This window comes from Rhagoletis pomonella, unplaced genomic scaffold (genome assembly GCF_013731165.1).
Source record: "Rhagoletis pomonella isolate Grant_MI unplaced genomic scaffold, Rhpom_1.0 Rhpom_scaffold_00002, whole genome shotgun sequence".
NCBI lineage: Eukaryota > Metazoa > Arthropoda > Insecta > Diptera > Tephritidae > Rhagoletis > Rhagoletis pomonella.
The window spans coordinates 105852803-105865004 of record NW_023458556.1 but is presented as its reverse complement, the minus strand read 5'-3'; the positions used below and the strand labels follow the sequence as shown (position 1 = coordinate 105865004).

Here is a 12202-nt window from a genome sequence, read left to right as displayed (position 1 = left end):
AAGGAGGCAGTAAGGTACATCAAAGAGAATGTACCCGCGAGAACGCAAGTGAACATCCTCTCGGTTAGCCAAGCGGCTATTCAGACACTTTCTTCTAACTCTGTTAGATATCAGCTAGTGGATGAATGTAGGAGAGAGCTGGCCAATATTTCAGATCAATACGAAATTACCCTAATATGGGTCCCGGTACATAGGGGCATCTACGGAAACGGGGCAGCGGACGAACTAGCAAAAAGCGGCACCGCACTGGATATGTCCAACGCGGTGGACATGGGCGCTTCGCTCAGGGAGATTAAGACAAAAATTACCGAAATTTATCATTCGAAGGCAAGGCACAGGTGGAACTGCACAGGATCCTACAGGATTGCCCGGCAGTTCTGGGTGTTCTACGACCCACTCAAAACCAAAGCTCTCTTAGGAATGAGCAAAACAAATGCCTACAAACTTAATGCAGTGTGCACAGGGCAAGAATAACAAGAACTTTTAATGTTTTGGAAACGTTATGGTGCATTTACATGGTGTGAAGCCATATGAACTGTTGATACGCTAAAATAGAGGGACTACATGTTCCAATGAGGAATTCAATGATATCGAGTGAAATGCATATAAAACATTTTTTCATATGAAAAATTATGGGGAGATACTGTAAACATACTGTTGTGATACTGTTAAGCATATGAAATTATAGCAAGTTGGATTTGCATACATCTTCCCATAAAAAGTTTAACAGATGCAGAGATACCAAGGAGGTTTTTTCCCATTTTGATGCCTTTTTAATATAAAAACCCACCGAAAAGGAGGAAAGCGGCAACTCCGCCATTCACATACATGTCAAAAGTACGAATTTTAAAAATTAAAAACAAACAAACAAATTCAAAACAAAGAAATTCTTTGTACTAGAACTTTTTAAATTGAAGCCACTCACGTTTAGTGGACAATGAAAATACGAAGAACTATGATAACAAACTTACAAGACATTACAGAACATTTTAATGAGCTTTATATCACGTTTAAGTAAAAATAGGCCTATATTTTCCAAGCTGGTAAAGAAATGAAAATTTGTATTTTTTGTTGTTTACACAAACACTTGCCAAATATACATATAAGTGAAAATTATAGAAAGCATGCATGATTCAATTATTAAAGGTTTTGTAAGTAGCTTTTTTCTAAAATTTGGCACTCCCACCCACAGGGATGGTTTTTGGAAGCAGAAGAAAAAGGGGAAGAATTCAATCACACTTCCTAAAATGGGAGCTAAATTCTATAAAAACGTGTGGATAATAGTGAATGGTGGTATTTTAAAACAAAAACGAATTTGATTTAATTATTTAATTTAAACAAGCTTATTTACATCGAATATAACCCCCTATTGTTATTAAAAATAAATATTTCTATGTTTATACCAAACTTGCGTACGTCAGATGGCGCATAACTCGAGAATGGATGGTCCACTTTCAGCTTTTTTTTTGTTGTATTTGTTTGCCAGTTGATGGACATGAAGAAGCTATTTGTTTGCGGAAAATATGCAATATTTATTAAACAAAAAAACGGCAAATAAAAAAATTTGGAGCTTACGTTTCTTTCGCGGTTATGGCTCGATTGTTTCGAATTCTTTGATGTCGCACTTTTTATGTTCTGGGGAAAATATTCAACACTGGCTTGCACAGCCGCAGTTGGCGATTGGTGCCGGACGAACTCAGAGCACGCAGCTACTGAACGACTGAGATAGGGAACGTGATCTACATCGTCAAATGAGAAGTGGCGTAATGGGGCTTTCGCACGAGGCGATTTTTCAGGCAACTTTTGCGTTCAACTCCCGCCGGGTTGCACGAAAAAAAATTTGAATGACTAAAAATATCAAAATATAAAAAAATATTAAAATATTCGCCATAAAAAGGCGTTTGTATTGTTCAACTTTGCATTCTACTTTCAGCTAATCGCTTTCAATAAAGTTGGTCGCCAGCCAACATTCGCCTCGTGCGTACACCTTTTAAGTGTGCAATTACATCGCGCCATTGACTAAACCGAGCTGTCGTGTGACGATTGGGCCTATGGATGCGGTTTGGCAATGTTATATTGCGTCAAAATCTCATTCGGAGACACCAGGATTCTGTCGTGGAGTACAATACCTAAATACCTTCGTTGGCTCATTGAACGCTTTACTTTACAGCGACTTGGCAGAGGTCTCCACGAATATCGACAAATACATTTCGGCATTTAAGGGAATTTCGTCTCTTAACATTGAATTTCTGTAGTCCAACGATTCTCACCCATTTTGTCTTGTTGGCGCCAGCGAATGCAGAACAAACATTTCTTCAAATTTAAAAAGTAAAAATTTCACTACTAACAATTTAAAAATGTTCTTAAAACTTGCAAAGAAATTTGGAAAAGAAATATCACTGTTTTTGTTTTTAGGAGTAGGGTGGGAGTGTCATTGATAAAATTAGAGCGAGAGAAAGTTTTTCTTACAAAACCTTTCATTATTGAATCATGGAAAGCATGTATACTTCTCCCTTTCATTTTTTCATACAGTTTATGCTTATTTCTGGCTTTTACAAAATGCAGGGATACCGCACTTATTTCGGTACAATATGATCGTAATGTAGGCTGACTTCCAAAACGTATTAATACAATGTTTGGAAACTGTTATACTGCGGTATTCAAACTGTTTGTATATGCAGAGTTGCGACACATTGCAACCATATACATTGCATATTTTAAATATTCAATATAGCAATGGACAATTTTTCTGAATTTTCCATTTCTAAAACACGAATGCGTTTCGATAACTTTTCGGCAGCGTTTTGGAACAAAATACATTGTCAATATTTTGTAGTCCGACGTTATGGAACCTTATACTTCGTACCTATGCAAAGCAATTGACGTTTTGGAAGTCAGCCGTATTTTCAATTCGAAATCAAAGAAAAACATCCCACGAAAATGTTTGCGATTTTAGAACCATTAGTGAATATTTGCAAACTACTGCAAGTAATAGAGTGCCATATCTTACAAGGTTCAGAGAATTAGCGAAACAAACAAGCATTTTATGGCTTCATGTTTCCTTCAAACTGCATTGCTATTTTTTCTAACTTTTCCTTTTGTTTAGCGCTGTAACCTATTAAGTTATATCTTTTAATTTATACATTTGAACTATTTTCAATCAGCATTTTTTCATTTGCTCCAGAATTTTGGGTACATTTTCTTATAGTACCTCTTTTCCTTTTTTATATTACATATATACACTCCGAAGTTCGGGATAGTATTTTGAATATACCATCAATATATGTAAAAGTAGTGGCGGCTGCTGTATAGCATTACGCATAGCCTGAGTTCAAGCCCAGTTTTTTCTAATAGTGGTTGCCCCTCTGTTGGTAATAGTAAACCTCCGATTGTATTCTGTCATGGAAACAACTTCACAATAAAATACAATTTCCGTTCGGAGTCCGCGTAAAACTGTCCTTTACTTTGTGTGATAAAATCACGCACGCCGCATATCGGAGGAGAATCTAGGCCAAACACTAACATATTGTTCAAGCGCCAATATGTATATCGTAGTTTAAAGTACAAAAGCGTGTACCGTGGTTCTGCAAAACCTCGGAACTGAAATTTGTGCCAAAAAATATATTTGGTCACCGGAAGCTCCTGACATCAAGCCCTTAGCCATTTATAATAAAATATCGATACTTAGACATAATGAGGGAAGATTATTAAGTTTAAAAGAGAGAACCGTTTTTAATTAGGACAAGTTTCATTCTCTCCTATAAAATTTAGGCAAATGAATTTTTTTGATACGCGGTTTTGTACTTTAAACGACGATATGTAGAAGTATTGCATACATATTTTGGTGCCTTTTCAAGTATAAAATCCACTGAGAAACGGAAGAAAACGGCATCCCTATGATTTCAACTTATGCCAAACGTTTCGTAAACAAGCAATTCTGAACAAAAAACTGTTTTTCCACAAAGATGTTTAAATTGAAGCATTACAAATATGGAAAAATAGCAATCCACAAGGCTTTATAGGCAGTAGGTCCGTTTTAAAGCACATTTAACAAAAAAATAAGCTTCTGGTTTCGAAGCTAGCACGAAATAAAATTATTTTATTTGTTGTTTACAAAAAAAATATTGTCAAGTATACAAGTCAAAATTGTTAAATATATATCGCTTTCATTCATTTCTTCATAGAGTTGGTGCTTCTTTTATAGGAAAATTCATACGGCTTATGAACAGATTCATACCATGTAAATGCACCATTATCCATATCCAATTCATTCATGTACTTGTCTAGTGCAGCAGTTCCCAAACTTTAAATATAATAGAACCCTCACTAAATACCTTTAATTTTATGGGGCCCCACATCAAATTACTAAACATCAAAGCACTGCCATTCAAATATGAATAAAAACTTTTACTAGAAATGTGCATATATATGTATACATATTTACTAAATAAAGACGCGTAAACTTATTCTCGCGGTCAACTATGTTTGGGGGTGTAATAGAATGTACATTCCCCAAAGAATTTTGGGGAATAATGCTGCAGTGACAGTCCTTGGCTGGGTATAAATCTTTCTTCGCCGTCAACTAGGTTTACGCGTCCTTTTTCGCCGAACTTTTTCTTACGCGTCATTTTCGTCAATGCGTCCTTTTTCGCCGTCAAAACAATGGCGCGCCCTTATTCGTGTCTAGTGACGATATATGTATGTATATACATATGTACTATTATAACTTTTAATGTAAAGAATGAAAATGTTTAACTGTTCTATTAATTCTAGCTTTATAGTTCGGTATTATGTCTAAAAGCTGCATGCGCATTTCTGGGGTAGCATCCAATTTCGACATAAATTTAGTTTTTGTATAATTATAAACTGAAAACAATGTTTCATAGCGATACGTTGTGACAGAAGAAAGCAAAGTTAAGAAAGGCTCTTTAGCTACTTTATAGTATTCACTCCTAACACTAACTCAAAACTCATTCAGAGACACCGACTGAAATGTGTGTTTCAATGTCGAAGAACTCTGAAGATCACATTTCATTTGGTAATTCAATGCTTTTCTTTTCCACACAAGTAATCTAGAAAAAAACTTTTCTTTAAAAGGATGATAATTTGTCTCGCCAAAAATACGGCTGTTGGTATTCCCTGAAAAAATTTAGTAACTTCACTGATCTTTTCAACAATTGTATGAGCTAGATACTCCAATAATACAGTATTACGCTGCCTTTGAAAGGCAAATGGATTTTATGAGAAGCTTTTTCATGGCAGAAATACATTTGGAGGTTTGCAATTGCCTGCCGAGGGGCGACCGCTGTAAAAAAACCTTTTTTCTATACTTTTTGCGATATTGCTTTGACCAGAGCTCGAACCCACGTTATTCGGAGTGGTAGAAGACACCTCTAATCATTAGGCTACAGCAAGCTGACAACGCTCAACGCCATGGCACTCAATACGACAATGATACCAACTACGAGTACATATACTCGAAAAAGGATAATTGCGTCTCGGTCATGCTGTTTATAGAAATTTTCTTTGCGTGTGCAACTCAAATCGCTTATTCATGCCGAATTTTAAGCGATGATGGCTGGTCCCCGATTTGTACTTATGTAGATGTTGAATTATTGAACTTCCAAAAATTAATGACTTCACGGAGCCCTGGGACTTTTCTACGAAACCCTTGGGTTCCCCGGAACCTACTTTAGGAAGTTCTGGTCTAGTGAAGGGTCAACTAACTTCAAAACAGTTTTTAATGCTATAATCCCTATGGTTGCGTCTAATTCAAATATATATGTAGATCGTCGATGTTTTTGCAAAACCGACAAATCGCCGTTGTGGCAAAAATTAGATTTGGTAACCCTGAACTCCAGGCATCGAGATTTATGCATAATAATCATAAAACCGCTATTAAAACAACAGATTTGTAACATAATAGCTAGAGAAAATACCGCCTATCAAGGCAATGACTTCAAAGAAAAACCTTTTCCGCTCTCCCGTAAAAAACATCGACGATATAATATATGTATGGTTATATATACACCATAAGAACACCATAAAAAAGTGGAAGAAGCGTTGGTGGAACAAGCCGACAGCTAGAAGTGGAGCTAGAAAACGTTTCGGATTTAAAAAGAGTAAAACGGTTATTTTTTTGCGTAAATTGTTTATTGTTTAAATTACAAAAGTGCTTTTAATAAAATAGAGTTATTATTATTCGCAATTTCATTTCTAATTTTTTGTGCTTCACTTGCAAGTTAATTTACTTTGGTACTTCGCTATCGTTTTCTTCACCTTCTTCATACTAATAATCAAGACTGTAGTAACGGCAACTGTTATGCGGAGCAACACAGCAATTATTTTCAAAACCTTTCTTGGTTTTGCAAGGTTCCTAATAAACACAAAAACGACTTCGTCCAATAACCACGAAATGTGATCATCATCTCGATACTTAATCATAAAAAAATTTCTTGCGTTGCTCATGTTCCAAATAAAGGAGTCATGGCTAGACAAGCATCAATAGCACTAACTAAAATGAAATACATGAGAAATTAATTTTACAAAAACCTTTTCATATAAAATGAAGTGATTTGGAAAACTCACAACCAACGCATTAATGCTAAGATTTCCTTTTCCGTTAAAAAAAAAGAACCATCTTGTGGTTTGCGTGTTCGTAGAAAGAACTTTTGGCGGCCCTCCCTCTTGCTCAGAACAATTTTATACACTTTTATACACTTGAGCAAAGCCTCCGCTCCATAAGGTAAAAATTTCTGGTATTACCTTGGAGATGGTGCTCCTTCCCAAAGCAATGTTCGAGTCCATTCCTACAGACGGTTTTTTTATCCTATAGAGTGCAAGAAAGCTGTAAAATATAAAATGATAGTTTGAAGAGCCGCAAGAGAAAACAGTTTTTACCTCCCTTTTATTAGCTCGGGATGTAACTATGTAATATTGATACGCCTAAAAGATGCAGCGATTTCTATTCTCAAGCTACATACCTGATGACAGTACGAATGGAAATTATAATAGCGAGGTTTTAGTTTTTTAAACTATAATTTTATTTGCATCCTACTTACGCAGAATTCGGTAATTCCATGGGATTGCTACGATCGCGCAAAATGTTTTGCTTAAATTTTTAATTTTTTGCTGCGCTTTATTCAGCAAAACAGCTAATAAAACAATTTGACATTTTTGCTTTACCTTTTTAATTTTTTCAAATGAAATTCGACACTTCAAAACAAAATTGACAACTAGGAAGTTTGTTCGTTTTTCTCTGCAATCGGATTCGGTATTAACTTCGAAACAAAAGTTCCATTCGGGTTGCAGAACACTATTTAAATTCCGAATCGGAATTGAATTCCAATTACGATGCGATTCCGACTCGGATTTCATAACACGGGTGATAGTTTTCACCATTATCGTTAGGGTAAGTTATAGGAGTTAATATCTAAGAACCATACACTGAGGAGCAAAACCGGAACAGTAATACATAATGTGAATTTTCTTGCGATTCGCAACATATGAAGACTTTTTTGTAATCTAGTTTCGGAATTCACATTTCCAATGTTTATTTCATCAGAAGGCCATAAAAACAACAATTAATACAAGCAGATAAAGAAGAAAATTGCAAAAAAAAACGTAGCAACTAGATTGTTCCAGTTTTGCACCCGACAGAAAATTTTACCATTTGCTTGACTTTTAATAAATTGGCCATAACCAATTTGAATATTTTAGCTTTTATGGCCATCTTGGGATACTTTCGCCCAGGTTTTAGCCGAAATCTGTTGAGAACGCGCACCGGTTTTCCTCAACGCCATGCCCAAGGTCTTGCATGCGATTGGGCGAATTTTCGCAATTGAACAGTGGCATTTTCAAACAATTCCATAAGTTTTCTGTTGAATCAATTCTGGGCTTTACGCAGGTCACTCCATGATTATAAAAACTTGGGATTTATACCTATTTGGCCCCAGTTTCAGGGATATTTCTGATCATTGTCCTGTTAAAATTGATAAAAGCCTGCGAAAAATATCCTCAGAAATTGCCAAATTCTTTGAAAATGCTCATTTGTTGTCACTTTTCTTTTTACCATCGATTTTACCACAGTTCTTACTCCCTAAGGCGTAACACGGCCCTACATCATTAAATGTACACACACAAACCTAATCGTTTAAATATTTTGGGACGTTAGGCGTATCCCTGATGCAGGTGCACAGAGTTCAAGTGCCAATATTCCGACTTAAAACGTTTAATTTTATCCTCAGAGTTAACAAATTTAGGGCCGTACCCTAATTAATAGTAAATTTTGGTGGAATAATGTGGTCGCTTATGAAGAACTTGTAAATTCCCGCTTCAAAATAATACCAATCTAATGTTTTTTCTTAGTAAAAATGCGTTTCTGAGTAAAAATTTTTCTGGATGTCAAAGCAGGCTTTCTCCTCTTTATCTTTGTGCTGCAATAACTTGTTCCCATGTCTTACATAATGTCCAGTCATTTGCCAAAGTTTATTGGCATTTAGAGACCCTCAAATATGCCTAGCCTGGCAGACTGAGGTCCGCCCTTTTATCGCTTGTTTAGATAACCATAAAACGGAAATTTGGCCGATATGATTTCTTTCTTTACAGCGTGCCCTTTCTGACCGTTGTGCAAAAACTTTAAGTTCTTTTTGCTTGGTATGTGCACTTAATGCACTCACAGCGAAAATTCGACGCGCCTTGATTACAAAATTGCAGGAAATGAGCCAGAACTCCTCTTTGAATTATAAAATTCAGCAATTACTAAGAGGGTGCAAAACTGGAACAATCCAGTTCATTTTGGTTTGGTCATTTTTTTCTGAGTTTCCATATGCGAATCTTAAAATTTTTATGGTCAAGCGTTTAGTTAAACATCGGTAAGGTGAAATGCAAGTTTGAATTACCATACAGCAAATAAACTGAAGAAGTACATTACCTCAAACTTAACTTTCCGTTCTATTGTTCCAGTTTTGCTCTTCAGTGTATATACATATGTACATATGCGCTTCAGTTAATTTTATAAAAGCAACTTACTTTTTACGGGAGAGTTTCCAATCGGTGATTTAATGCCACCATTTTCATTATCGCTCGACGAAGAAGACGATGATGAATTAAAATCAGATTTTGAAGACGAATGTGGAGAATTCGGACCAACATTTGAACACCGCGAATTTGGCCTTGACAATTCCTGTCCTTCCACATTCTCGCTTGTCTCTATATTAAGTGCATTGGTAGCTTCAGCGTCATTTACTGGTTCCGGGGAAGATCGGGAGTTATCCGACGAAATGGATGACGAGTTTGAAATCGAAGATCCCGGATTAGAATCATCCGAATCCATTTTCAGCTATAATAATTTTGAAACTACTCGAAAGCAGGAACGCTGCGAATGAAAACACAATAATAATACAATATGTTTTTTTATATTTTTTTAAGGGCTTATATCCAATATAACATATCGTTCCAAAAAGGTATCTCATTTCACCGCTTTTTCTAACTCTTGTTGAAGCATGTGTATATTGAATATGAGTAGTGACGGAGAGCATATTTATGTGCATACAATGGCGGAAAAATAGAAAGGAACGACATTTTAACTAGTTTTGGCAATTTTTTACTTATTTTTTTTTTGTTATTTAATTTTCATTATTTTTATTAAAAAATATAGCTCAATACACTGGCATAAAAAGGGGTGTGTGCTTTTAACCAGACCCACCTACCGACATGCATCTCGACCCACTGAATCCGAATCTGGCAAAAATTCTCAATTTTTGCAATTTACTCGAAATTTTGAGGTTGAGGTTGAGGTTGTACGAGTCAAGCGGTCCTCATACCCCTTTTTTAACCGACTTCCAAAAAAGGAGGAGGTTATCTGTTCCTCAGATTTTTTTATTTTATTTTTTTTTTATATGTATGCTACCCATAACTTTGGACGACGTCATCCGATAATTCTTTTTACATCAGAAAGGTAGTGTCTCAGAGATGTTCCCATACTAATCTGGTTTAGATCCGATCTTTGGATTATGAAATATTTATATATATATATACAAAAATTGGGAAAAGTCGACAATTTCTTCAAAATTTCAACTTTTGATCAGAATTTTGCAAACGAATTTTTTTCTAAAAATTTTTAGTAAAAAGTTTGAAATTTTGAAGAAACTGTCGAATTTTCCTAATTTTTTAACAAAGTTTGAAATGTGGACTTATATAGTTTTTGTTTGTGCTTTTGTGAAAAAATAATAAAAATTAAATAAACAAAAGAAAAAGAGCCAACGTGTTAAAATGCCCGTCCTTATTTATTTTTCCGCCACTATTCATATATGTAAATTAGGGTGGTCTCTAAATGTAGGAAGCAAATTTTTACATCAGATTTCCTAAGCCTCAACCCCTACGTATATGCTACTATCGTAGAAGACATCTATCACTTATAAATTTTGGTCCCGATTGGAGGCGGTTAAGGCGTGCCGCATAGGGGGCAAAGTTCAGATTCCTCTATGGAGACTCAGGAGCTTCGTCGCCGCTTTAGTTGTGGCCAATCTCATATACTGCAGTGTTTTAATTTTGTAGGCAAACTTTCTTCTGACAAATTTCTCTGAGCGATTTATACTTTCAATCGGTAATACCACGGTCACAGATATCATATATAAATTTTGGTTCCTCTATAGAGACTACAAAAATTAAAATTAACTTTTTTTCAACTAATACCCAAAGTCGATACTGGGTGAAAATTTCTCAACTGGACCTCGGATTTCAGTCAAGTTGGAATTTTTGCGTGAAAATTTGTGAGTAGAGAGGTTTATAGATGTGAAAGAGATTTTGATATTTTTTTTTGAAAAATTTTAATTTTTAAAGTTTTTTATAAGCAATTACATTTATAAGCAATCTTTTTTTCAAAACTCATTTCCTCTTAAAGTATTTGACGAAAGTTGATGATTTTTTTTTTCGTAAGCGTAACCAACCAGCCCCCTATTATGAATTCATACGATGCACGATAAACGCTTGCATTGTTAATCCCTATTACCAATCGATGTTTATAGTATGAAATCCGATAGTTAGTGTGGCTGATTTGTGTTGGATCACAATAAAAAGTTAACAAAAACCACAACCATTCACAATAATACATCTGTCGGGCGTATGAAAACGAACATACGATAACTGATTTTATACAATACGCTTGCAAGCGTATATCGTCTATCGTATGGAAATTCATAGGGGGTAGTGACATTGCAGCTTTTACAAAAAAAAAATATTTTTACAATTTAGAAATTTTTTTTTAAATTAAAGAAATATAAATATTCAAGTTGCATTAAAAATATGTTCTCATTGAGTGTTTTTCATTTCGTTAATATTTTCGAAAACTGCATTGAAGAAAATATTTCTAAAAAAAAAATGTGTTAATCTTTTCTGTTTATTACTTACAGCAACATTTATCTCAGCGCGCACGCAACATGAGTCATGCACGCTCGCCGCCTATGCGCTCAACGTGTTCACTAGAAAGCGCGTACAGGAGCTCATATTTGCGACTTTTAAGGTAAGGTTATAATAATGGCATTTATGGCATTTTTAAAGGGGTTTTTAGGTTAAGTTTACATAAGAGGTATGTGTTAAAATAAGCTGATCAGGTCGATTTTATTGTAGTTCGCACGCAACTGTTTGGTTCTAGCGGCATCAGTCAACCATAAGTTGTTGCTTTTTCAATCTTCCCTAATAAACAAAATCGTGGTACAAAGCTCAATAAAGACATTAAAATAAAAATGTTAATAGCCACAATAAAATTGACAAATACATAGGTATGGAAATTTTTTTGTCTAAAATTTTTTTTTGTGATTGTTCAAGTGTTCAACGTCGCACATTTTTTGGAAAAATAGAAGGAGTCGGCGTATAACCTCAATTTTTCGTGTGCAACATTTATAGAGATAATCAAGAAAAAAAAAAAATGGGCGAGATCGATGTATTTTAAAGCATACCTCCCATTTAGACCCAACCTCAAACACGTCTTTAAAATGCAATAAAAAGCAGGGACCGCAAATAACGCAAAAATTAAGTTTTATTTTCTGAGCAAAAAATAAAAGTCAAGAAATAACGATTATTTTCCGAGCAAAAATAAAACTTAAAACGTAACGATTATTTTCCGAGCAAAAAATAAAACTTAAAACGTAACCATCATTTTCCGAGCAAAAAATAAAACTTAAAACGTAACCATTATTTTCCG

General features: G+C 35.0%; 1 protein-coding gene across 2 annotated transcripts in view; it reads right to left on the bottom strand.

The window, feature by feature from the left end:
• The window catches only part of LOC118734297 (zinc finger CCCH domain-containing protein 18), a 214910-nt gene that overhangs the window by 157021 nt on the left and 45687 nt on the right, over nt 1-12202 (bottom strand). For both annotated transcript variants that reach the window (XM_036464013.1, XM_036464012.1), the window contains one exon: nt 9031-9376. In XM_036464013.1, the coding sequence (XP_036319906.1) occupies nt 9031-9334 (304 nt within the window). In that variant the 5' untranslated portion in view covers nt 9335-9376. The remainder of the gene's footprint in view (nt 1-9030; nt 9377-12202) is intronic.